We start from the raw sequence: 27,765 nt of genomic DNA, 5'->3' as shown, positions 1-27,765 counted from the left end.
AAAAAACCAACACATAAGACAATGCTGTCCTCTTACTGATTTTTACTTTGATGAAGGGTCCATGATTTATAGGTACCAGTCTGTCATAGTAAAGTAATTTGGGGGCAGATTTAGCTGAACTTTTAAAAGTAGTTAAACTTTATTTTCTACTTGATACTTGAGCAAAATTGATCAGTTTTCTCTTCAGAACAACCTATATGAATGGTTATTTCATATTCCAATAAAAAGATCAATCTATATTATAGAATGTTTTCAAACAAGTACATTATATTTTGATTTTACTGTACATTATAAACAAAAGTATAAACGATCTATAAGTTAATAAAAATGCAATTTTAAATGCTTGCATTTGTACTTTATCAAAATCCATGATCATATTTTCACTTATTTCTAGATCTAAAGGGACTCTGAAGGAGTCTTTACTTTCATAAAAAGCTATTGAGTTTCAGCCTAGGTTAATCTTATTCTAGTTTGGTTTCTGGATATTCAAAAAGTGTTTTTGTTATATTTTTTCTTTTATAAGAAACACTGACAGGCATAAAGGTAGAATGGGAAGGCAAGTAGGTTTTCATCTTGGTGTCCTAACACTAATTTGTGGATCAATTTGAATTTGTGTCACTCATTTAGTTCGTCTCGGTGTTAAAGTGCTCTTCTAATATAAAATGTTACACTTGTTATGTGTATAGGATCATAATCTCAATAGAGAAAATCATGTTCTCTGATTCACTGGAGCTTTGAAAATGATTGTTACTCTTTAGTTTTCTCATGTGTAACATTCTTCAAGCTTCTTCTATAAAGTTGGATTGCTAATATTTAAACTATTAGTTGTTTTTTAGCTGATTTCAAGTTTGTCACACATTTAAAACTTTCAAAGCCTGTGTTCTTTTCTACCACAAAACCAATAATACATGTTGTCAAACATTTGTAAGATCAGGAGAAAAGGAAAGAGGAGTATAAAATACCCACAATCCTATCACCCAAAATTTTAAATTCTATTGTATTTTCTTGTCTTTTTTTATACATAGCAGTTTTTTCCTTCTTTTAAATGTAGCCGGCCATCAAGTACTGGCACATGTAGCGAGCAGTATCAAGAAGTTGGTATTATTGTCTACATTTTACAGATGTGAAACTGCTACACACAGAAATTAAATAATTTTTCCCAAGTCAGTCATCTAATAAATGTTGGATCTAGGATTTAAATACTTGTTTGTCTGACTTCAGAGTCTGTTCTCTTAAATCCTAATACTATCTTGCTTTTTGTTTTTGTTTTTGTTTTTGGAAATTGAGATCTAATTGACATATCATTGTATTAGTTTTATTATACAAATAATAGTTTGATATGCATATATATTATGAAGAGATCACCATGATAAATTTAGTTAACATCTATCACCACACATAATTACAAATTCTTTTTTCTTTTAAAGTTTATTTATTTATTTTTTGAGAGAGACAGAGACAGTGTGAGCAGGGAAGGGACAGAGAGAGAGGGAGAGAGAGAATCCCAAGCAGGCTCTGCACCATCAGCATAGAGTCCCATGCGGGGCTTGAACCCATGAAGTTGTGAGATCATGACCTGAGCCAAAACCAATAGCCAGATGCTTAACTGACTGAGCTTACCCAGACACCCCACAAATTGTTTTTCCTTTGTGATGAGAACTTTTAAGATCTGCTCTGTTAGCAGCTTTCAAATATGCAATACAGTATTGTTAACTATAGTCACCATGCTTAATATTACATTCCCCAGGACTGTGAGGGATGTCTCACAAACTGTGAGACCATAGCTGAGCCGAAATCAAGAGTCGGACACTTAATCGATTGAGCCACCCAAACACCCCGATTACATTGCTTTCTGATAGCAATGTTCTTATATAAATATACAGCCATCTTACAGTTTTTTTACACTTTTTTTTTAAGTAGGCATTATACCCACTATGGGGTTTAAACTCATAACCCTGAGATCAAGAGTCTCATACTCTATAGACTGAGCCAGCCAGGCGCCCCCAGTTTTTTATACTTAAAAGAGGACTACTAGATTATATTGGCAGAGCTTTAAGTTTTTTCTCTTTTGTATCACAGTTTTCCAAATATCCTGTGTACTTTATATTAAATACATAGGTAAATAAAGTTAATAGTTGCTTACTCAGTATTACAGTCTGTTAAGGATTCTTTTTTTTTTTTTTTGAGATCTTATTTATTTTTAATTTCTTTTAGAGAGAGTGCATGTTTGGGAGAGGGATAGAGGGACATGGGGGGTGATAGAGAATCCCAAGCAGGTTCCATGCTTAGCGTGGAGCCCAACATGGGGCTTGATCCCACAACCCGGGGATCGTGACCTGAGTTGAAATCAAGAGGTGGGACATTCCACCAACTGAGCCACCCAGGCACCCCTAAAGATTTTATTTTTAAGTAATTTCTATACTCAACATGGGACTCAAACTTACAACCTGGGATCAAGAGTTGCATGCTCCCCTGACTCTGAGCCAGCCAGGTTCTAATAAGGATTCTTCTAAGTGCTATACAAGTATTAGCTAATTTAATCCTTTGAAGTAAGAATTATTACTATCCTCATTTTGCAGAATAGGAAATTAAGGCACTTTGAGGTTAAGTAACATGTCCAAGGGCACAGAACAAACCCTAGAGCCAGTATTTTTTTTTTTTTTAATTTAAATTCTAGTTAGTTAATACGTAATGCAATATTGGTTTCAGGAATAGAATTCAGTGATTCATCACTTACATACCACACTCAGTGCTCATCACAAGTGCCCTCCTTAGTACCCATCTTCCATCTAGCCCATCCCACCACTTCCCTACGCCAACCCTCAGTTTGTTCCATGTCTCAAAGTTAGGGCCAGTATTTAAAACTAGCAAGTCAGTGTCAGAATCTACTATATTATATTGCCCAAAGATTAGTTTTATTTATGAATTTTTTCTTTTCTTTTGTTGTAAATAATAACCTTTATGGAAAATAGCTTATTACCAAAGCTGAAATAGTAAGAGGAGTGATGCTGTTTTACATTTTTTCTGTCTTGCTTAAGAGAAGACTGTTTTCTTATATCTGCTTCTGAATTCAGTCTGTTGTCGTATCACACATCATGTAACCTCTAGAAAAGTCTCTAGTATGCTTGTGACAGAATTAGAGTGGAAAAGTCGTATGGAGCTTTAGTGTTGTAATGAAAATAGTTTTAATCTCATGAATTCCACTACAGAGATTTCCTGGGGAGCCTGTGGATGACACTTGGAGAACTTTTGGTTATAAGGGCTTATTGATTAATTTCTACTTTAAAGTCACTTTTAGAATTTCGATTAGGGAATGTCATTTCTTGGCATCTCATTTTACCATCTGATTTGTATTTTATTATCTTAGAATACTTTTAAATGTCTTCAAAATTTTTACAAATATTTAATATTTTAGGATTTTATAGGTCAGGAATTAGCAAACTATGGTTGATGGACCAAATCTAGTCAGATTAGGATTTTGGTAAAGTTTTGCTTGTTTTACTAAAGAAAGTTTTATTGAAACACAGCCACATTCACTTGTTTATGAATTGTCTGTGGCTGCTTCCACACTACATGGACAGAGTTGAGTACTTGTAACAGAAACCATATGGCCTGCAAGGCTTGAAATATTTACCTTCTGGCCCTTTAAGTAAAATTTGCTGACCTGTTAGAGATTACAGTTTCAGATGGGTGCTTTAGCAGCAAGATCAAAAGTAGTTTTCTACAATTAATAATGGCAATCAATTTTATAGTTAATAAGAAAAGATGTTGAACTGGCCTATCATTTTGGAAAGTTAGGCTGTCTTATTGACTTGACACTGTTTGTGTTTTCTTAATTATTTTTCAAAGGGTATTTTCCTCATAGTCAAAAAGTTAATTCCTTATTGAGGAGAAAGAGTGTGTTATTGTTTTGCACATCAAATTAATATACTTTGTAAGGTACTTCTTTCAAATGAATATTTCAAAAATATTGGAAAATGTTTAAGGGACTGTCAAATTCAAGCTTAAATGTTGCATTTTGTGCTTTTTCAGGATGATCTGGAAGACCTTATTGTTAATTGGGATGAGAGCAAAAGCATTGGTGACATCTTTCTTAAATATGTGAGTATTTAATTTCTTTTTTAGGTTTTCAGGTTAAAGCATCATCTCATTAAGTACTCTCAGGGAATGACAGTTACTTGTTTAAATGTGTGAGCTTTCAAAACTTTGACATAGTTGTGTTTAGAAAATATATCGGAAGTGTTCTTGTCTTCTGAAACATATTTGCTGTATATAATTTAACACTTCTTGATACCCCAAGGTCATCGTTAGGAACACTAATTGTCCTACTGTGCCATAAAATTTTACTATATATCAAGTTATTTGTCCTTCATAAATGGTCACAGATTAATGATTTTGTGAAATTTTCTGTAATTGAGTTTTTAATTTTTTCTTTTTAGTTGATATCATTTTTTACTGTCTTTGTGTCTGCTCTGCATAAAAGCTTATAAGGAACTGCTTTTCTTTGCTAGGGCAAAACCACATGGCTTAAGTTTATCAAATAAAGTAAACTCATTTTGAATGAGGTGCTGTGAATGGGATTTCTAAGTGTCTTTCAGTCTGTTTGAATACAATTTATAGGTTTCAGTGCCTTGGGTTCTGGCACACATACTTTTCTTTTCTGAGGCCTCCTCCTAACTTCCATTCTTACCATATAGTCTTACCTGGTTTTTTTCGGTCACATATCTTTTTGATACCTGTTAGTCTCCTCAATTAGCTGAGACATTTTTCCTTTTTTGTTGCAATTTTGGGTATTATAATTGATATTTTTAATGTTTATTTTGAGAGAGGTAGCATGTGTGCCAGTGGGAGAGGGGCAGAGAGAGAGGGAGAGAGAGAGAATTCCAAGCAGGCTCCATGCTCAGCACTCAGCACAGAGCCTGATGAGGGGTTCCATCTCCCAACCATCAGAGCATGACCTGAGCTGAAATCAAGAGTTGGACGTTTAATCAACCGAGCCACCCAGGTGGCCCTATAATTAATCTTTTAAGTAGTGGTTTGGGGGCACCCAGGTGGCTCAGTTGGTTAAGCATCTGACTCTTGGTTTTGGCTTGGCTCATGATCTCACGGTTCATGAGTTTGAGCCCCACATTGGGCTCCATGCTGGCAGAACCTACTTGGGATTCTCTCTCTCCCTCTCTCCCTGCCCCTCCCCAACTCATGTACTCTTACTCTTTCTCTCTCAAAAATAAATAAATAAACTTTATTTATTCTTTTAATTTTTAAAAAATATTTATTTATTTTTGAGAGAGACACAGAGTGCAAGCAGAGGAGAGTCAGAGAGAGAGGGAAACACAGAATCTGAGTCAGGTTCCAGGCTCTGAGCTGTCACCGCAGAGCCTGATGACCTGGGGCTCAAACTCACAGACTGTGAGATCATGACCTGAGCCAAAGTTGGATGCTTAACCAACTGAGCCACTCAGGCATCCCTAAATAAATAAACTTTAAATGATGGTTTGGGTTTGTCAATAAATAATAGCATGTCATGTCCTGGGGTGCTTATTACTATATTCTGAACTTATAGAAGTTTTAAAACTTTGTCATGTTTATGTCAATACAATATGTATGAGTATACTTTGTTTCTTTCTGAGTCTTTGTTTGCAGTTTTAGGCTTTGTGTACCAGTTGATGCATTTTGTTTAGCAATTAACTCGCTAATGAGAAATGTGTAAAATTTCTGTATTTAACTTGACAAGCTTATTATAAATATTTCTTTTGTATGCAGTATGTCAGATTGTGACTATTGATTATTTGGTTTTAAATTTCATTATCTAAGGATAATATCCATAACAAATTAATATTTTTTTCTTCTTCTTCTCCCTAGTCAAAAGATTTGGTAAAAACCTATCCTCCCTTTGTAAACTTCTTTGAAATGAGCAAGGAAACAATTATTAAATGTGAAAAACAGAAACCAAGATTTCATGCTTTTCTCAAGGTAATGTGCATTTCTTTCCAATAAAAATCTGAGAATAATTTCTAAAGGAGTTCATTTAAATTATACATTTAGTAAAAATATATCCATGTACGAACCTCTTAGTGTGTAACCTATTAACTTTAGCCATATCTGAGAGTGGCAGTGATAGTAAAGCTTCAGAAAAATTTTATCTGTTTATTTATTTAATGTTTATTTATTTTTGAGAGTGAGAGAGCATGCATGCAAGCAGGGGAGGGGCAGAGAGAGAGAGGGAGACACAGAATCTAAATCAGGTGCCAGGCTTTGAGCTGTCAGCACAGAGCTGGATGTGGGGCTCGAACTCACAGACCATGAGATCATGACCTGAGCCGAAGTGGGGAAGTGGGATACTTAACCGACTGAGCCACCCAGGATCCACAAAGCTTCAGAAGATTTAGATAGCCGGGGCCACGAGGGAACTGAGTGAATGAGAATGTTGTCTGTAGTTATTCATGTTTTTTAAAGTTATGCATGTTTTAGTTCTAAAACACCTAAAAAATTTTCAGTGTGATTTGATTTTGCCTTTAAGAATTTTTTTTTCTTTACCAGGGCTTTATTTTGTTTATTCAATGGTATCAGCATAATTAATACTTCACAACTATTTTTTTCTCGTGAATTGTGTAGACTCAAGAGAAACTTAAGATACAATAGATAGGAGAGTGCAGAGAAACTCATTTTGTGTTTAAGATGTCAATCCTTGAGTGGCCAGGAGGTCATTAAGGTCCTTGGAAGATTATTCAGTCATAGTAATCTTTAATAGCTGCCATCCCATCTCTTCTATTAATTCTTTTCAGGGCATTAGTGATAAAGTGTAATCTAGTAAATGTAGGACATTTAATCTTTGCAAAAAACCTTTTTTTAAAAAATTGTTTAATTGATTCCTTTCAGATAAACCAAGCTAAACCAGAATGTGGACGGCAAAGCCTTGTTGAACTTCTCATTCGACCAGTACAGAGGTTACCCAGTGTTGCGTTACTTTTAAATGGTACTTGTCTGATCTATTTTCAGACTATTTTGGATGTTTTTTATGGAATTGTTTTATTCTAAAAATTTTGAAAGTCTTCTCATTTTCATAGTTTTCTTAGATTTCAGCACTAAAGTTTATATCTTATATAGAAAATACCTTTATGGATGGTCTTAATAATCACTGGTGCTACAATAATTCAGTCTCCTAAAATGCTTTATTTGTTACAGTATTAATTGACTATTATTTTGTTTTTTGTTTCTCTACTGAAAGTATTACATTTCACGGTGTGTCACTAATTCAGTTAATTTACATCCAGTTGAACAAAATTCAGCCACAGAATCACAAAACGAGAGATGATTCATATGTCTCCAGTTACATAATCCTTTTCTGAATCTTCATAAAGTTCTGTATACTTGCTCTAATGCTTACTTTTTTTCTTAGATTGTGCAGAACACTCCTGAAGCATGCATCCATTTATTCTAGAGCTTAAACTATACATATCAATGGAAGGGAGTTTTACAAGAGTTAATTTTCATGAATAAATTTTGCCTGTAGCAAAAGAAAAGCATATGTATATTACTTTACATTTAGTTAAGGTAGTGAATATTTTTAGGAAATATTTTTTAAATTACGTATGAAAACTAAATTACGAACAGGAGTAAGTCTGTAATAAAGTATTTTGAGCCCTAAATCTTAAGTATAGTAGTACGGGTAACAGATAAGGAGGCTAATTTTGTGACTGTTTAATCTAGTTTTCTCTTTAAAATATTTTGGGAACTATATGAATTATAGTTGTAATTTAAAAAGTAAATCATTTTTGTTTTTTTCCTAAGGCTATCTAATGTAGTTTAGAATTGTTAGTTTACAAGATGATTTCCCTAGTCTTTAAAAGCAATCCTGTTTTTAAATTATAAGGAGAATACACACAAATAGTGTGACTTAACTTTACAAAGTAGTGTGATTTTTTTTTTTTTTTTTTTTGGATTATTTACTTACCTTCATTATTTTTTCATTAGGTACTTGTAGAAATCCATCAAATAGTTTCTAAGCCTTACTTGTATCATTCCAACTTCAAAGATTGGATAGGAAAAAAAAAAAACGGGTGGGTATGGTATTATGGAACCATCAGATGGAATATGGCATAGGGAACTTAACCTGGGTAAGAAGAGTCCAAGTATAAGCATCTCATGAACCTCTAAGATAAAACCTGCGCTCTCAAGGTTACTGAATATTCTCTGTGATAGAGCTATGGGCTCCAACATGAAATATACCATATATGATAACTTCTCAGCTAATTGAGGATCATGCGTTTTCATTCAAGCACTATGGAGAGAGCTTGAGGAACCTAGGTGTGAGCAGTGTAAGAAAATCTGTAATATTCTAAACATTTAGTCAATACAATACAATTCTAAACATTTAGTTAGTGGAAACCTTAACAAACGTATAAGAGAGCTCTTAAGGGAACATTGTGTAAGACTTTTTTAAAAGTAAAGTTTAGATATTAGCTTTAAAAATGAACCTGCCTATATCAAAATGGACAGCATTCTAAAGTCTTTGATAAAAAACCACTGTATTTTTCTAATCACAGAAAAAAAACCATTTTATCGTAACAGATCTTAAGAAGCATACAGCCGAAGAAAATCCTGACAAAACCACTCTAGAAAAAGCTATTGGATCACTAAAGGAAGTAATGACGTAAGTGCATTATTTCAATTTCTTATTGTTGCCTAGATTAAAATGGAATTATAGAGCAATTAGAGTCATAAATGGAGAGAAGAATATCAAAGCAAATTTTTATGTAGTGATATCTAAATTATTTTTCTAATAGTGTAGTTACACATTAAAACGATGAGAGAGAAGTATTTTAAGAATACAGTCATTAATCAAAAACATTTAACAATGTTTTAGAAAGTAACAATGATTTAGAAATTTGGTAATGTTATAAATGCACTTCTAGACATTTTCTTCATATACCTCCAGTCATAGCTTGTTCTTGTCTTCATTTAAACTATCCAAATGTAACTCAGGAAGATGACTACGGTGAAATAAAAAGTAAACATTTATAATACTCTTTCACTTTTACTTTTGACTTTTTATTTCTTATTTTGAATTTAATAGAATATAAATTGATGGTGTTTCTTGGAGATGTATTAAAAGTGTAAAACTCCATGGAATTAATTGACTTGGGTACTTGATTGTTAAACTTAGGGTAATTACTCTAGGTCTAACTTGGAGACCTAGCTCTAATCAGAAATGATCTTTCTTGATTATTATAATCAGAAATGAATACTATTGCTATTAATTGTTCTATGTCATGGAGGGCAAGGGCACTTCAACTCTTTGGACTTTACGTTATCAACATGTTTAATAGATTTAGTTAAATGACTTCTGAGAGTCCCTGAGGTGCTTCTATATGTAACAGAGTCTCTTAAAAATACTTGCTAAGGAGCTGTTACAGACTTTGCTAGTTCTAGAGAGAGGGCCCAGCAGTAGAATAATGCTCAAATTGGTGAATACTAGATCTGTTGCTGCCAAAAGGGTTGTGCAATTTTTAAAATTATGTTTATATTTTACATGTTGATCAGCCAGTCTTCATGCTTCATGCTTTTGTTATTTTGATGTCAGGATAATAGTTTTTCCCCCACACTTCATGGTTTAACATACTCTGCACATAATTTACCTTGATCCTTTCAACAAATTCTATGAAGTAGGCAGTCAACACCTATTTTCACAAAAGAGAAAGCTGAAGGGGTTGGTATCTTATAGTATTTGTTATTTATGTATAATATGTTTTGTAAACAAAGATTGTAAAGTAACCTAAATAGGGAATAGTCTTTTGACCTGTTGTGTCCCTTAGAAGAGTATCAGTTGCCTGCTATAGGGATAATGAGCATACTGATAAGACAGGTGATTAAAGATTTACTTCTTTTTCAATATTACTCAAGTTTCTGAAACTTTAAGAATCATGTCTAATATATCCTTATCCTAATTTTTTTTTAATGTTTGTTTATTTTTAAGAGAGACAGAGACAGAAAGCGAGTGGGTTAGGAGCAGAGAGAGAGGGAGACACAGAATCCGAATCAGGCTCCAGGCTCTGAGCTGTCAGCACAGAGCCTGGGGCTCCAACTCACCAGCTGTGAGATCATGACCTGGGCTGAAGTCGGACACTCAACCGACTGAGCCACCCAGTCGCCCCTAATATATCCTTATCCTAAATGCCATGCTCTTAATAGGTTTTCAATAAATGTTGAATTATAGGAGCTGTTATTTTAAGGATGAATTGTGATGCTGACTTACAAACCTAATAGAGTTTGACCACATCTCCATCTCATTTCTTGAGATTTTTGAATATTTAGCCTAGGGATTAAATGTATATTGTGGTTGACTGAAACAACCATAATTTTTCAGGTAAAGGAAATAAAGAGATAGTGCCATTTAACTAGCCTTTGCCATTTAGGCAAACCAAAAACCCTAAAATTAGATTCTTACAATATTAGTTACATATACTTAGCTTATATAGATTAATTTGTTATAGACATATGCTCTAGTAGCTTCGGTATGTGTATGTTTTGTTTTTAGAAACTATGTATGTTTCAAATGTAGTTTGGTTAATTTTGGTATATATACACTCCCACAGAACCATCACTACCATCAGGATAAGGAACATTTCTATCACCTCCAAAAGTGTACTCATGCCTTTTGGTAATAATCCCTTTTCCTTGCCTCTCCCAGTACTTCCTATCCCAGGGCAACAACTATTCTTTTTATTTGTATAATTTTCATTTCCTAGGATTTTATCTAAATAGAATCAGACAGTATGTTGTGTTTTGTGAGTCTTTTTTCACTCAGCTGATTATTTTGAGATTCATCTTTACTGTTGCTTTTATCAGTAGTGCATCCCCTATTCTTGTTTGCTATTGTATGGTTGTACCACAACTGATTGATCCATTCATGTGTCGGACATTTTGATTGTTTTCCCAGCTCTGGCTCTTACCATTAAAGCTGCTATGAACATTTGTGAAATAGTCTTTGTATGGATATATGTTTTCCTTTCTCTTGGATAAAAACCTAGTAGTAGGAATGGCTAGGTTGTATAATAGGTAATATGTGTAACTTTTAAAAAAATTGTCAAACTGTTTCAAAAGTAGTTGTAATGTTTCACATTCCTACCAACAGTAAATGGTGAGTTTCAGTGTGTCCATGTCCTTACCAACTCTCGGATGATTAGTTATTTTAATTTGTGAAACTTTAATAGTTGTGTAGTGAAATCTAATTGTAGTTTTGACTTGTGTTTTCCCTAATGATAAATGATGAGCATTTTCTTATGTGCTTATTTGCCATCCATATCATCTTCTTTGGTGATATGCATGTCCAAATCCTTTGTCTGTTTTTTTTTTTGTTTTTGTTTTTTTTTTAATTTGGATTGTTGTCTTATTGAGCTGTGAGAGTTCTTTGTTCTGGTTAAAAGTTTTTTGTCAGATATGTGATATGCAAATATTTTCTTGGAGTCCGTGGCTTGTTTTTTCTCAACAATTTCTTTCAAAAAACAGGAGTTCTAGATTTTTATGAAGTCCAACTTATCAATTATTTTTTGGTACTTTTATCTAAAAAAATTTGATCTAACCCAAGGTCACAAAGATTTTTTTCTGTTTTCCTCAAGAAATTTTTTGTTTTTGGTTATTAGGTAAAAATTATCTAGGTCTATGATCCATTTTGGGTTAATTTTTGTATAAGGGGCAAGGTATGGATCAATGTTTATTTCTGTATATGGAACTCTCTTCTAGTACTATTTGTTGAAAAGACCATCCTTTCTCCACTGAATTTCTTTTGCATCTTTACTGAAAATCAGCTGACCATAAATGTGAGGGCTTATTTCTGTCCTACTCTTAATTCTATTTCATTGATCCTAAATGACTATGATTATTCTAGTACTACACAGTCCTGATTACTGTGCTTTGTGTATTAAGTTTTAAAATGGGGAAATGTGAGTCTGTCAACTTTATTCTTCCTTTTCAAGATTGTTTTGACCATTCTGGGTCCCTTGAATTTGCACTTAAACTTGTATTCCTGGGATAAAAATCTTACTTTATTATGGTGCATAATCTTTTTTAAATGTTGCTGGAGTTGGTTTGTTAGTATTTTGTTAAGGATTTTGGTGTCTGTATTCGTAAGGGATATTGGTCTACAATTTTCTAGTGATGTCTCCTGCTTTGGTATCAGGCTAATATTGGTTTTAACAAATACATTGGAAAATGTATTCTTCTGTTTTTTTGGAAGAACTTGGGAAGAACTTATTATTAAGTCTTTAGGTGTTTGGTAGAATTCATCAATGAAGTTACTTGGGCTTTAGAATCACTACTTGAATTTATTGTTATAGACCTAATCAGACTTTTTATTTCTTCTTGAGTCAGTTTCTATAGTTAGTTTCTTTGTAGGAATTTGTCCATTACATCTAAGCTATCTACTTTGTTGACATGCAATTGTACATTGTATTCTCATAATCCTTTTTATTTCTATAAGGTTTGTAATGATGTTCCATCTTATAGTCGTAATTTTAGTAATTTGAGTCTTCTTTGTTTTCTTGGCCAGCCTAGCTAAAGGATTGTCAATATTGTCAGTCTTTTCAAAGAACCAGCTCATTCTGTTGATTTTTGTTATTTTTTTTATTCTCTATTTCAGTAATTTCTACTGTATGATTTCTTTCTTTCTCTTTTTTAGATTTACTTATTTTCCTAGAGTCTTAAATCAGTAACCTAAACATGTTATTGATTTGAGATCTTTTTTTATTACATGCACTTATAGCTATAAATTTGTAGGTACTGCATTAGTTGTATCTCATCAGTTTTTTTTGTTTTTTGTTTTCCCAAAGAGTTTATAATTTCCCTATGATTTCTTCTTGACCCATTGGTTATTTAGGGGTATGCTGTTTATTAATTCCCACATATTTGTGAATTTCCAAAGTTTTCTTTTGTTATTTCTAGTTTTACTCCTTGTTGTGGGAGAAGATTCTTTGTATTGTTTCAATCCTCTCAGAATTTTTGAGGCCTATTTTATGGCCTACCCTGGAAAATGGTTCATACACACTTGAGAAGAATGTGTATTTTGCTGTTGTTGGGTAGAGTATTTATTTCTGCCATTTTACTTTTGGCCTATTTATGTCTTTGAATCTAAAGAATGTCTCTTATAGACAGCATATAGTTAGTTGGGCTTGCCTTATTTGTCTCTTGTCTCATAGGAATTGACTTCCTAGTATCTTAACAACACTTGATTCTTTATATTTTGATGGTTTTTAGTTGTTTCAGGAAGAAGGTGTATCCTTTCCTTCTTGATTTCATCTTATGTGGAAGTAGTAGTCTTAGTTTTTGTTTTACTGAAATGATTAACATATAACTTGGGAATGAGCTACATAAAACCTTAACTAATAGAACTTCTGTTAACTTGAAGTTGTACAGGTTTAATGTATTTTAGGAAATACATAGTATAGTAAAAAAGGAATATAGAAAGAAGTTAGTAAAACATAATTTTCTGAAGGATTCTTTAGAATTTTTTTAATATGGTGGGATACTTTTAGGAGGTGTTTTAACTGATTCAGTTGTCAAAATTAAGATAGACTTGCATGGAAGATCTTTTTTTGTGACAGATATCTTTGAATGCAGTTTTCATATTTTAATTTTTTTAAAAGTTGAAGTTCTAAACTAAATTTATTAATTTTTCAGCCATATTAATGAGGATAAGAGAAAAACAGAAGCTCAAAAGCAAATATTTGATGTTGTTTATGAAGTAGATGGATGCCCAGTAAGTATTCATTTTTGATGATTGTTAGTTTATTTTCTTTTTTGTTACTGAGAGTTTATAGTTTTCATATAAACAGAATATCGGTACCATTTTCTTTTAAATTATAACTTTAAAAAGATTACTACCAAGTGATCTCTTTTAGTAATATTTTCAATCTATACAGGCGAATCTTTTGTCTTCTCACCGAAGCTTAGTCCAACGAGTTGAAACAATTTCTCTAGGTGAACACCCCTGTGACAGAGGAGAGCAAGTAACTCTGTTTCTCTTCAATGACTGCCTGGAGGTAAATTTGTACTTAATATAGTATAACACTGCTGATCTGTGTGACTTGCCTGAATGTTTAAAGCCAAGCTTTGATTGAAGTTTAATGTAGAAGTTAAAGTTAATGAAACACATTTTTTTTTTTTTTTAAATTGAGCCCAATTGTTGGTTCAGTAGTATTAATAGAATACTTTTAGGAGAAGGCCTAATACTAAGAAGTATGATGAATTTTCATGACTTAAAAATCCAAGTCAAAATGAAAATTTAATTTATTTCCATGCTAATGAATGTTTAGATCAAGAATTTAGGAACTTACTGGCTCTATTAAGTATGTTTATTCAAGATCTACAAAATAATTTGAAATTGAAGTAGATTTTTCAATCAAAGAAGGAGCCAATATTTTGTTGAAGAGTAGAATAACTTGATTATTGAATATTAAGAATCATGATCCCCTGATGATCCCTTAAGACAACAGATTTTAGGGTAAATGAGTGGTTAGCATATCAGATGGGCTACACTGATTATAATTCTAAAATTCTCATCTGTTAAAGCTTTTATTTAAAGTCTGTACCTCTTCCTTTTATCCTTTTCTACTATACTTCTCTTGAAGTGCTGCCCTCTTATATACATTATTATTTAGTATAAAATACAGGGAATCTTAGAGAGCCAACCATGTACAGTTATAGGCCTAATAAAATCTCATCAAAAATTGACTTGTGTGAAATGCAGTGTTTTGTTGTAGTGAGGTTAATGAAAAACTATTTTTATTTGATCAGTAATGTCACAAAATACAAAAGACAGTGAAAATACTATACATAATTGACCATACTCTAACTGAAAAAGTCATGAGGCAGATAATTCTGAACTACTTGTTTCCTCCATAAGGAGAACTTCAGCCTGCTTTGTTTTGGAGAACAGGGGTAGGGGAAGTCAATTTCCAATGGGGTTTTACTTTACATAGTTGCTCAGTACTTCTATTTGTTTTGTTTTGCTTCTCTTCCTATTAAAGTGCCCAGGTCAGCTGGCACCTTTCATCTAATAGGTTAGGTTGCTAATCCATTCTGGGTTTTATCCCCTGAATCCTGAGAGAGTTGTGGCTTTAAATTTTTGATCATACATCTTCTTCAGATTCCATGAAGTTTTTATAACTGGCTCATTGACTTACGTGCCACTTTAATTCCTGTCATTGATTACTCCCCATAGCTTTTGAGTACATTATGTGATACCCTGGTTCCTCATTTCCTTTACCTTCTTAAATCCACTGACTTTTGTTCTAGTTTCTCTTAAGCCTCCCTAACTCAGAATCACATTAACTGAAACAGCTTTATGTCTATTATTAAATTTGGACTTCAAGACTTATAATCCTAAACTTTTATTCTTTAGCTTATTAAAAAAAAAAATCTTAGCAAATCTGGAGTGAAGAAAATGATAAAACTTAGAAACATTTAAAATGGATAAAATCTATACTGATTTCTCTTAAATAGGACAGAGGATATTTTACTGAATCTAAATTGAGAATTTATATATTTTCCTTTTTATATTTTATCTCTGTTTGAGTTTTTACCTTGATGTGCTAACATTTGTGTCATCGATATTGGCACTTGTCATTGTTTTTCCTTTTTAAAAATGAACTTTAAAATTATTTGCTTAGTTGGGAATGCAAGCTGGTGCAGCCACACTGGAAAACAGTATGGAGGTTCCTCAAAAAAGTAAAAATAGAACTACCCTACGACCCAGCAATTGTACTACTAGGCATTTATCCACGGGATACAGGTGTGCTGTTTCGAAGGGACACATGCACCCCTATGTTTATAGCAGCACTATCAACAATAGCCAAAGTATGGAAAGAGCCCAAATGTCCATCGATGGATGAATGGATAAAGAAGATGTGGTATATATATGCAATAGAGTATTACTTGGCAATCCAAAAGAATGAAATCTTGCCATCTGCAACTACGTGGATGGAACTGAAGGGTATTATGCTAAATGAAGTTAGAGAAAGACAAAAATCGTATGACTTCACTCATGAGGACTTTAAGAGACAAAACAGATGAACATAAGGGAAGGGAAACAAAAATAATATAAAAACAGGGAGGGGGACAAAACAGAAGAGACTCATAAATATGGAGAACAAACTGAGGGTTACTAGAGGGGTTGTGGGAGGGGCGATGGGCTAAATGGGTAAGGGGCATTATTAAGGAATCTACTCCTGAAATCATTGTTTCATTATATCTAACTAATTAGTTGCTAACTAATTTAGTTGTAAATTTAAAAAAAAAAATTAAAAATTATTTGCTTAGCTTAGCCAAATTGATTTAAAACTATATTCAAATTTATAGTAGAAATTATTTCATCTTTATTGCCTATTTTTACTATATTAATGTAAATTAAAATTTAGTATTTGATATATAACATATATTTGAGTTGCATTTCTGCTTCAATGTGAATATGATATTGACTGCCTTTTGATCTTTTCCAATAGCCAACCCAGGGTAGTGCATTTTTAGCCATATTGAATTCATGGTGGTGACCAATCTCAATTCATCAAGTAACTTAACCTAAATCATTTTGTGTTAATGTCTTTCAGTTGATGATTATAACCTCAAAAGAGACTTTCTTTTAAAAAGGCAAAATAATACATTAGGCTTTCATGGAAATGAAAATAATAAATTTAAAGACCTTATAAAATTCACAGAATTCAGTACATCATGAATTACAAGGCCCTTTCTGATTTTGCTCCTGTCTTCTCTAGTTACTTTACCTATCTCCTCCTTTTGTAGGAGTTCCCAGCTTAGGTAAAGTTATATCTTAACACTGTACCTTGAGTTTATAATTTGTATCATTTGTCTAGTGTATTATTTAGTTAGTTACTTCTTTACCCTGCCTCTTTCTCAATGATACCTAACTATCATGAGCGCCAGAGCCATCTCTATATTGTTTACTCTTTTGTCCTCAGTGCCTTGTGCAGGATTTGAGATAATTGTGAATTCTCCTCTTCAACTAAAATCAATTACCTTTTGAACCCACGACTGAGATCCCAGAGCAGCTATTCCCTTTCCTGAACTCAGGGCCTTCTATTGAAGATTCCTGTATCCTATAATGTTATTCCTTCTCAAAATGCTTCTAAGTTCTTTCGCACCTCGCGGACCTTTTGCTTAGATCCTGTCCCTTGGTCTGTTTTCCTGACTTTTTAAGCTCTTCTTATATATGCATGAACATTTCTGCTATACAATTACATGTATGAATTTGTTACATGGTAACTCTGCTTCTTATTGAATAGTAATTCTGGGATGATTAATAAATAGTCAAGTGAATTGCATGTAGATTTATGTCATTAGTGTCATTTTTAAGTATTTAGTCTTTAATAGTTTTCACTCATATTATTATTATTATTTTTTCTGTAATCAGATAGCAAGAAAACGGCATAAGGTTATTGGCACTTTTAGGAGTCCTCATGGCCATACCCGACCCCCAGCTTCTCTTAAGCATATTCATCTCATGCCTCTTTCTCAAATTAAGAAAGTGCTGGACATAAGAGAAACAGAAGGTATGCTCATTGGATAAATGTTGGTTAACTGAAAATAGTTCATAATCATTGTAGGTTTGATTCACTCCCTTAGGTTTTTTTTTTTTTTGTTTCTTTCTTAAAACTGGTAAATTATCTTTAAATACAGTTGGTTAGTATTGGTAAAGTAATTTTTCTTATACTTCTATCCAAAGTCTTCTCTAGAACCTACTTGATGTTTTATTTTTCTCAAATGAAAATGCTTTCTCATCCTGTGGGGTGTCTTCATCCCTTAAGGGACAAAGAGCTTTTAAATGGTTTCATGTCAAGATAGTGTCCTAACCTAGCTTTTTCCCACATCAAAACTTATTTCGTTCCTTTAGAATCCAAAAGAAATCACCAGTCTATTACCTGTGCTCTGCATCCTATTGCTTTCTTGTTGGCAATGGCTGCATTGTTAGAAATATGTTTAGAATATGACCAGGAGAGATGTGCGTGAATAAATGTACCCAAAGTAACTATGGTAGACTCAACATGGGTCAAATGTGTGTTAAGGAGAGCTTTTACTCAACTGTGGTAGTGTTAGGGAGGGTTCTCTGAAGGCCTGAAATTATCAAAAACAGTATCATCTGTTTGTTTAATTGGCATTTAGTAATGTGTGTGCATGGCCATATTTTAGGTGTTAGGACCTATTTTTTTTTTTACAAGTAAGCTGTTTCCATTACTGATCTCATCCTCTAATGATGGAAGGATTTGAGTTTATGAGAAACAATCACAGAAAACATGAATAACAACTTATTTTGTGTCTTTATTTGGTTGTCAGATTCTGGATGTATTAAGTGTTACAATAGTGCATTTATTTAAATCCTCTCCATGTTTTTGGATTTGAATTATGGATTATTATTTAAAATAGGTTCTGTTTTAGTATTTTGGTCCAAAACCATTTTGTAAAAGTTTTAATATTTGGGCATTTGATTTCTTTGAACTTGATTTAAGTTATCAAATTAGTCTTATAATGCCATTTTAATTTAAAACAAATTCTGGAATTCTAAGAAATGATCTAATTCAAAAAAACTTTCTCAGAAAATATTAAATTTCATAGAAAATACTGCTTAATGTCAATAAATCATCATTGTTGGTCTCTCACATGGTACTTACTGTTATAATTCTTGCCAGTGTTTCAGTGTAATATCATGTTCCTTGTGTACTTAAAAATATAGAGGATGGAAAGGGTGGGGAAGAGATCATTTCATTGGAGTTTTGTTGCTCTGAGGGAACTAAACTTGCATAAATCTTTCATTTTGCAAGGAGTAACACTTAATGTCTATGATTATTCTGGAACCCTAGATTGCCATAATGCTTTTGCCTTGCTTGTGAGGCCACCAACAGAGCGGGCAAATGTGCTGCTCAGTTTCCAGATGACATCAGAGGAACTTCCAAAAGAGAACTGGCTAAAGATGCTATGTCGACATGTAGCCAATACCATTTGTAAAGCAGATGCTGTAAGTTCTTAAACCACTATTATAATGAAAGTTTTAACTTCATTACAATGCATTCAGACTAACCCTACATTTCTAATGACTTGGTAATTATGAAATTATGAATGTAGGAAAGTTCTAACTTTATGTGTGTTGAGGAAAACCGGCTTAATATGTTGTTTTGGAAAGATTTTTAAAAGTATAGGCACATGAGGGGCACCTGGGTGACCCATTTGGTTAAGCATTTGATTTTGGCTCAGGTCACGATCTTGTGGTTCGTGAGCTCGAGCCCCGCATTAGGCTCTGTGCTGACAGCTCAGAGCCTGGAGCCTGCTTCAGATTCTGTGTCCCCCTCTGTCTCTGCCCACCCCCCCCCCACTCATGCTCTCTCTCTCTCTCTCTCCCTCTCCCTCTCTCCCTGTCTCTCTCAAAAATAAATATATATTAAAAAAAATTTTTTTAAGTATAGACACATGAGACCATTTTGAATGCCTAGTTTACTGAAAGGCTAATAGCTCCTGTGCCTCTGATTTAGTGGGGCTTTGGGGACTTGTTCTGATGTACCCTGTGATTTTCATTAGTGTTCTTTGACCTGGCTATTTGTAAAATAGAGGGTATTTTGTTCCATTGTTCTTTTACCTTTGTTGAAAGCAGTAGGTAAGTTGTAACAAGTTGTTTTTCTGTTAGGCAAGTTGCCAATCCAGTTTTCTCAGTCCATCCTCTGAAAATCAAATACTCTTATGAATATATAATTATCTTATACAGATTAAATGCAGCTACATGAGAAAATCAAATTATTGAAGTTAAATGACTCACAGAAATCAGGTAGTCTATAGTATATCTTGGATGAAATCTAGGTCCCTTTACAAATAACTTGATTTCTTCATTATATATGGGAGAGACATGTGATAGACAGGTATAGACCTTTTCATCTTTGGACAAATGACATAGATAGAGAAGAATGTAATGATAACCAATCCTTTACATTACCCTAGTACTATAACAGATTGCCTTGGACATTTCCTGTTGGAAATAAATGTTTATTTTATCATAGCTAAGTCTGACATTGAAGGCTGTTGAGGTATAATTAAAGTGATTTATAGAATAGGTAGTGTTTGATTAAAACCTCTTGCCTAGGTGTTGAACAATTAACAGACATTTTGAATTATTATTTTTTTAAGCAGAAGATTTCAATTTCTCTTTTTCAACAAGTGACATGACAGGGAAAACCAAGGAATAAAACCCTGAAATTGACAAATTTATCCTAATTATTATAGAATGCTTCAATCCAGCATGATTTTTTTTTTTTTTTAATTTCTATGTGCTAACAATATGTTGTTATAAAGGATTGTTCCACAAAAAGTTTCACGGAAGGAAATACAGCTAGTGCCTACAACAATGCTGACTAGAAAAATAATGGAGACGGCTTTTGTTATAAAGCTTACAAAAGTGCTCATTGTTAAGAGGGATTTTTTTTTTCATAGTTCTAGGTATCCATATAAAAAAATGGATCCTTGCAGTATAGTGACTGCTTATTGTAGAAATTAATCCTACATTTATCACAATGTCAGACTAGATTGCTTATGAAGTCCTTTCCAAATGTATAACCATAATACTTAAATGTAAATAGTTAACGGAAAAATTTCCTTAAAATACAATCTATTGAATTACTAGCCACAAGATGGCTAATAATTCTAGAACTGATGTATAAAACAGCTAATGAAAAAAATTTCATATAAGCTAGCCACAAGATGGCAGCAAACGTTTAGCAATGTCCTGATTAAACAGTAATGGTGAGAGTGGGCATACCTGTCTTGTTCCTGAACATAGAGGAAAAGCTCTCCAATTTTCTCTGTTGAGGATAGTATTAGTTGTGGGTCTCTCATATATGGCCTTTATAATATGGAGGTATGTTGCATCTATCCCTGCTTTGTTAAGGGTTTTTATCAAGAATGGATGCTGTATTTTGTCAAATGCTTTTTCTGCATCTATTGAAAGGATAATATGGTTCTTATCCTTTCTTTTATTGATGTGATATATCACGTTGATTGATGTGAGAATACTGAACCAGTCCTGAAGCTCTAGAATAAATCGCACTTAATTGTGGTGAATAACTCTTTTAACATACTGTTGAATTTGATTTGCTAGTATCTTGTTGAGAATTTTTGTATCTATGTTCACAGGGATATTGGCCTGTAATTCTCCTTTTTGGTTTTGGAATCAAGGTAATGCTGGCCTTGTATAAAGAGTTCGGAAGTTTTCCTTCCATTTCTATTTTTTGGAATAGTTTGAGAAGCCTAGGTATTAACTCTTCTTTAAATGTCTGGGTAGAATTCCCCTGGGAAGCCATCTGGCCCTGGACTTTGGTTTGTTGGGAGATTTTTGATTACTGACTCAATTTCTTTGATGGTTATGGGTCTGTTCAAATTTTCTATCTCTTCCTCTTTCAGTTTTAGTAGTTTGTGGGTTTCTAGGAATTTGTCCATTTCTTCCAGATTGCCCAGTTTGTTGGCATATAATTTTCCACAGTATTCTCTTATAATTGTATTCCTGTGGTGTTAGTTGTGATCACTCCTCTTTCATTCATGATTTTATTTAGTTTGGTCCTTTCTCTTTTCTTTTTGTTAAGTCTGGCTAGGAGTTTATCAGTTTTATTAATTCTTTCAAAGAATCAGCCCTTAGTTTCATTGATCTCTACTAGGTTGTTTCTATATCGTTTATTTCTGCTCTAATCTTTATTATTTCCTTTCTCTGTTGGCTTTAGGCCTTCTTTGCTGTTGCTTTTCTAGCTCCGTTAGGTGTAAGGTTAGGTTGTGTATTTGAGACTTTTCTTGTTTCTTGAGGTAGGCCTGTATTGTATATACTTCCCTCATAGGACTGCCTTTGCTGCATCCCAAAGGTTTTGGACTGTCGTGTTTTCATTTTTATTTGCTTCCATGTACTTTTTTATTTCTTCTTTAATTTCCCGGTTAACCCATTCATTCTTTAGTAGGATGTTCTTTAACCCCTGTAATTGAGGGCTTTCCAAATTTTTCTTGTGGTTGACTTCAAGTTTCATAGCACTGTGATCTGAAAATATGCATAGTATGATCTCAGTCTTTTTGTACTTGTTGAGGGCTGATTTGTGACCCTGTATGTGATCTATTCTAGAGAATGTCCCATGTGTACTCAAAAAGAATATGTGTTCCATTGCTTTAGGATGAAATAGCCTAAATGTATCTGTTAAGTCCATTTTGTCCAGTGTGTCATTCCAAGCCAGTGTTTCCTTGTTGATTTTCTGCTTAGATGTTCTGTCCATTGTTGTAGCTGGGGTTTTAAAGTCCCATACTATTATTGTATTATTTCCAAAGAATTTCTTTGTTATTAATTGATTTATATATTTAGGTGCTTCTAAGTGGGGGCATAAATATTTACAATCGTTAGGTCTTCTTGATGGATAGACCCCTTAATTATGATGTAATGCCTTTCCTCATCTCTTGTTACAGTCTTTGGTTTAAATTTTAGTTTGATATAAGTATGGCTACTCTGGCTTTCTTTTGACCTCCATTACTATGATACATGGTTCTCCATCCCTTCACTTTGAATCTGCATGTGTCTTTGGGTCTAAAATGAGTCTCTTGTAAGGCAGCATATAGATTTTTTTTTTAATCCATTCTGATACCATATGTCTTTTAATTGGAGCAGTTAGTCCATTAACATTAGGAGTGATTATTGACAGATATGAATTTAGTGCCTTTGTGTTACCATAAAATTGGTGTTTTTTGTGATGTTCTCTGTTCCTTTCTAGTCTTTGTTGCTTTTAGTTCTTTTTTCCCCAAAGAATCCCCTTTGATATTTCCTGCAGGGCTGGTTTAGTGGTCACAAACTCCTTTATTTTTTTTTGGGGGGGGGGCTCTTTATCTCTTTATTCTGAATAATAGCCTTGCTGTCTGAAGTATTCTTGGCTGCATATTTTTCCCATTTAGGACATTGAATATATCTTGCCACTCCCTCTGGCCTGCCCAGTTTCTGTGACAGATATGCTGCAAACCTGATCTGTCTTCCCTTGTAGGTTAAGGATGTTTTTTCCATGTATAAACTAAAAAAAAAATAAATTAAAAAAAAATTGCCTTTTCCATATCCCAAGGCCCAGGGTGGGGGGGAAGGCGCAGAAAATAAACAAGAAAAAAAACAAAGGAGGCTATATCCTTTTTCCCCTAGAGCTGAAGCTTTGTAGCACTCTATGATCTGCGGACTTGGTGTGTGGGAGGGGTTTGTGTCAGTCTTCTGGGGGTGGGGCCTGCTGTGCTGACTCTCAGGTGGCTTGCTCTAGTGCTGTAAGCGGCCCTGGCCTCCACTTGGTGGCACTGATTTGCTCACTGAAGTCTGTCAGTCCTGATAGGCGGGGTGAAAATGGAGTTGCCCTGCTCTCTCATCCCCAGAGCAGGGAGCTCAAGCCTGCCACTCTTCATGAAGCCCTCACAGAACAATCTCCTGTCTCGTGTCCCGGTTTCCACCAGATCCCCGCCTTCACCCTGCCTGCCTTTGAGCTGTCCACCTGCCAGGCAGCACAGCATGTCTGTATTTTATCTCAGGTACATAGGTAGGTTTCAGAGCTCCAAATTTTGGAGACCCATGCTGATCCTTTGGAGGAGGGTTTCACTTCGCTGTGGCTAGGTCCAGCTTGTTCCAGAAATCAGTTGCACCACTGCGCAGCAGTTTGGAGTTTATGATAAAGCGCAGCTGAAAGCTGGTACCAAGGCTTGCTGCCCTCAGTTAGCATTCTTGTTCCAGTGTTAGTGAACAGGTCAGCTCAGTGGCACCTCCTGGGTCTTTTGTTCCCAGAGAGGCCATGCCACCTTTCCCAAATGCACTCCAGGCAGGGGAACTGCTTCTCCCTGTGCTACTCGGAATCCTCAGAGCACGTTGCCCACTCCCAGGTCTCTGACCTCATTTCCTACTGGAACATGGCTAAATTTGCCAGGTGCAACACTGGCGATGGTGCAGACATCCAAAACTTCAGGCTCTATGTTCTACTGTTTATGAAAACTAGGGGTATTCAGCCCCTCTCCTTTTCCCAGTCATTGGTTTTGGGGAAGAGTGTTTCTTGTGAAATTCCCTATGTGCACTTTCACTCTTCTTTCTCTTTCTTTTTCTCTTGCTCTTCTCTCTGTGATCAGGCCTCCTCCCCATTGCAGTTCCCGCAGCTCTTCTCTCTCTACCCAGTTCAACTCTCTACAGCTTCTACCTTTCTTAATGTGGCATTTTTTTCTCCTCCAGTTGTACATGTTTGCTCTCTGCCCTCAGATTGATTTCTTGGGTGTTCGCAGTGATTTGATGTTTATTTAGCTGTTTTTGAGGGACGAGACAAGACTAGTGTCTCCCTACTTCTTGCCATCTTAATCGAAAGCCTCCATTACTACTTTCTAATCTTGAACTTCGCAGATTTGTTTTCAGAACTAGTCTTAGGTACATGTGGATTTGGGGCTCATTATTATGTTGAGTAAATCATGAAATGTTTTTAGAATTATGTTAGTATGTTATTAAAAATTAGTTTTTGTTATGGTATAATTTTGGGTATTTAGAAGAATAAGGTTTTTTTGGGGAGGGGTTTCTTTTACTGATAATTATTTTTTTAAAAAATCTGGTATATGGTGATGCAATATTTTATTTATTCTGTTAATAACTAATACTTGAGAACATTTGTAATATTAATGGAAATTAATCTAAGAGAAGTTCAACTTGTTTCTTACATTTCAACATTGGGTATTAATAGAATCAAAATAATTATGGTCAAAATTAATACATCAAAAACATAATACCTGCTTGGTGTTGGTCTACGTACAATTAACTTTTTTGGCATAAAGTTCTTTGGCTGCAAGAAAGAACATTTGGTTTACTTTACTAATAGGAATATCTTTCTTTTTTTTTTTTAATGTTTATTTTGAGAGTGAGAGAGAGAGTAAGCAGGGGATGAGCAGAGAGAGAGGGAGACAGAGAATCATAAGTAGGCTCCACACTCTGTCAGCGTAGAGCCAATTACAGGCCTTGAACTCACAAACCATGAGATGATGACCTGAGCCAAAACCAAGAGTTGGAAGCTTAACCGACTGAGCCACCTAGGTGCCCCATGGAATATATCTTAATGCTGGGATAGCCTTTTCTTGGTATTTCTTCTGCTCTTGGTTTTTAGCATAGTTATCTGTGATTGTATGAATGGAGTTGAGTAGAAAGATACTTCTCATGTTTATTCCAAGTAAGTGTACATAACCAATTATTATAGGAATAAAGAGGTAGATGGGCAGTGCAACTGCACAATATTTTTGAGGCCAGTAGGTTAGTAAGTCTAAGGAATTTAGCCAAGATTCGGGAATAAAATCCCATATAATATATAGTATGAAGCCAAATTGGGAGCTTAAAAAAGAACAAAGCCACAGATCGCTTTTTCTGGCAATAGCGAGGGTGAATTTTCCACCATTTTCCCTGTGGCTTTAACCACTCTCAGTGCCCAGTCCCCTGTGCAAGCGCTGGTCTGCAAGGCTCAGAGGGGCAAGAAAGGAAAAACTGAGGGAAAGGCCAGGTTGCAACAGCACCCCTACAGTAAAAATTTTTAATATTTGGAAGAGAGAATGGGAACTATTAATAAGAAAAGGAGAGTAATAGGAAAAAAAAACTTGGGAATATTGAAAACAAGTTTCCCCTATTTAGAGTTTTTGTCTGTGATTTGCCCTATTTACCTTCCTCTATGGAGAGAGAACTAAAAGAAGTACTTCATCTTTACATCTTAGTAAACAGCTATATTGTCTTCTCAGCCACCAGAACTACATAGATGTTTACCCTTTCAGCCATTCTGAACCCAGAGCCTTCTAGAAATGTGAAAGACCTCATATCTACCCTCAACAAATCAGAAGTAATTGAATATGAAATATGAAGCCATCTGCTGTCTTCAGTTCATATGGGGTTATTATATACTTAATAACAGTTCAGATAGCAACAGGAAAGACCGAGAGTCTCTTTTCTTTGTTAGCAACTGCTTAGGGATTTAAATTTCAGGGGCTTTTATTATTAAAAAAGCATTTCATCAAAATTAAACACACTTGGAGTTGAGTTTCTTTATATATACATTATACATTATGCATCTAAAAATTTTATTCAATGAGTAAATTAAAGTTTACCAGTATTTATTTTTATATTCATATTATGAGTTTTACTAACTTAAATTGAACAGTAATATTTGCACATAACGAAACATTAAATAGAGGAAAGTGTAAAACATATGCACCTGTCCCACTATTTTCAGCAGTGCCACTTTTGATACTTTCATCCCTCTTTCCAGAAAGACAAGTGTAGACACATGCATTTCTTGTTAAATGTATTCCTAGGTAATTTTCTCTTTGTAATTCTATTCATAAATGAGATACTTTAGCTAAGTTGTTTTCTAGTTTTATATGCAGGTTAATCTTTGATATGTATGTTAGTTTTGTAACCACTTTTATTAAATTAATTTTCTTACTGTTTCTAATTGTGTCCCACCTAATTCCATTGTATTTTTCAGCATTTAATTTTTAAAAAAATGTCATAGGCTGACCAATTTAGCATGAGCATTGATGAATTACTTTGTGTTTTGAAATCAAAACATCATGAAGGAAAATATATTTGTGTCAAAACATCCTTTTTCTGAATTTGTCTCTGTATCTAGGACATAAAAGGCTTCTATCAAATAGCTTTTAATATACATTTGTTGATTGAATGAAAACCAATTTGAAATGAAACTAAAATTGAAAATGAAATGAGAACAAAATCAAGTTTATAAAACTAAAGTGACAGCTGTGCTTAGTTTATGGTGTAATATGTACAGCAGTGTAGGAAATGTGATCCCTCTACTATAAGATGTAGGAAATCTTAATAATGCAGAGCCTTGCAGGTGTATGTGAATGAGGATGGGGGAGACTCGGGGATAGGCAGAGCTTGAATCACAGTCCCGACTGCTTTGTTTCCCATGGGTTGTCAAGATATTTTACTATTCAGAGTTATTTTGCAAATGATTATCTAGATAATTAACAGGAACCAATTGAAAAGTATTAGAACTTGTAACAGTTTAGTTTAAGTAACCAAATAAAAAATAAATACACACGTATCAATAGTTTTCTCTATGCTGGCAGTAACCTACTAGAAAGTGTGGGAAATGGAGACCCCACTTCCCAGTAAAGCTTGGTGTGTAGATTTAGGAAATTTTAGTATAAATCTAGGAATAGCCTTAAAAGAAATGAATGAAACCTATGTTAAGAAAACGATATACTTTACAGAGAAATCCATTATGTTCTTGAAAGAGAATGCTGGCTGGCATAAAGATGTCAATTCATTATAGTTTTTATAAAATCCTACAGGAAATTTCTGGATTTTGACAGAATGATTCCAAAGATAATTTTTAAAGAAAAAGCAACAACAAGAAAAGTAGAGAACAGGGGTGCCTGGGTGGCTGAGTTGGTTAAGCATCTAACTTCTGCTCAGGTCAAGATCTCACTGTTTGTGAGTTTAAGTCCTGAATTGGTGAGCTCAAGCCCTGCTTTGGGTGAGACCGGCCCCTCCCTCCCTCTCCCCCTCCCTCTCCCCCTCCCTCTCCCTCCCTCCCTCCTCATCCCCCTCTCCCTCTCCCTCTCTTCTCTCTCTCTCTCTCTCTCTCTCTCCCCCCCTCCCCCCACCCAGGCCCTTGCTCACTTGCACCCCGCTCTCTCTCTCTCTCTCTCTCTCTCTCTCTCTCTCTCAAAAAAAAAAAAAAAGTGTTTTTT

At 34.3% G+C, this 27,765-nt stretch overlaps 1 protein-coding gene and 1 pseudogene across 8 annotated transcripts in view; one reads left to right on the top strand and one right to left on the bottom strand.

Moving 5' to 3' along the window:
* The window catches only part of ECT2 (epithelial cell transforming 2), a 65,581-nt gene that overhangs the window by 27,227 nt on the left and 10,589 nt on the right, over positions 1–27,765 (top strand). For all 8 annotated transcript variants that reach the window (XR_008297810.1, XR_008297811.1, XR_008297809.1 and 5 more), the window contains 8 exons: positions 4,033–4,101; positions 5,863–5,973; positions 6,880–6,976; positions 8,572–8,653; positions 13,675–13,753; positions 13,917–14,036; positions 17,423–17,561; positions 18,867–19,021. Coding sequence is in view for 4 of the 8 variants with exons in the window: in XM_027061425.2 (XP_026917226.1) it covers positions 4,033–4,101; positions 5,863–5,973; positions 6,880–6,976; positions 8,572–8,653; positions 13,675–13,753; positions 13,917–14,036; positions 17,423–17,561; positions 18,867–19,021 (852 nt within the window). In the remaining 4 variants the exon portion in view is untranslated. The remainder of the gene's footprint in view (positions 1–4,032; positions 4,102–5,862; positions 5,974–6,879; positions 6,977–8,571; positions 8,654–13,674; positions 13,754–13,916; positions 14,037–17,422; positions 17,562–18,866; positions 19,022–27,765) is intronic.
* LOC106990061 (phosphatidylinositol N-acetylglucosaminyltransferase subunit P-like) lies at positions 23,353–25,454 on the bottom strand (annotated as a pseudogene).

Source organism: Acinonyx jubatus, chromosome C2 (assembly GCF_027475565.1).
Source record: "Acinonyx jubatus isolate Ajub_Pintada_27869175 chromosome C2, VMU_Ajub_asm_v1.0, whole genome shotgun sequence".
Lineage (NCBI taxonomy): Eukaryota > Metazoa > Chordata > Mammalia > Carnivora > Felidae > Acinonyx > Acinonyx jubatus.
This window is presented reverse-complemented; position numbering and strand designations above follow the sequence as displayed.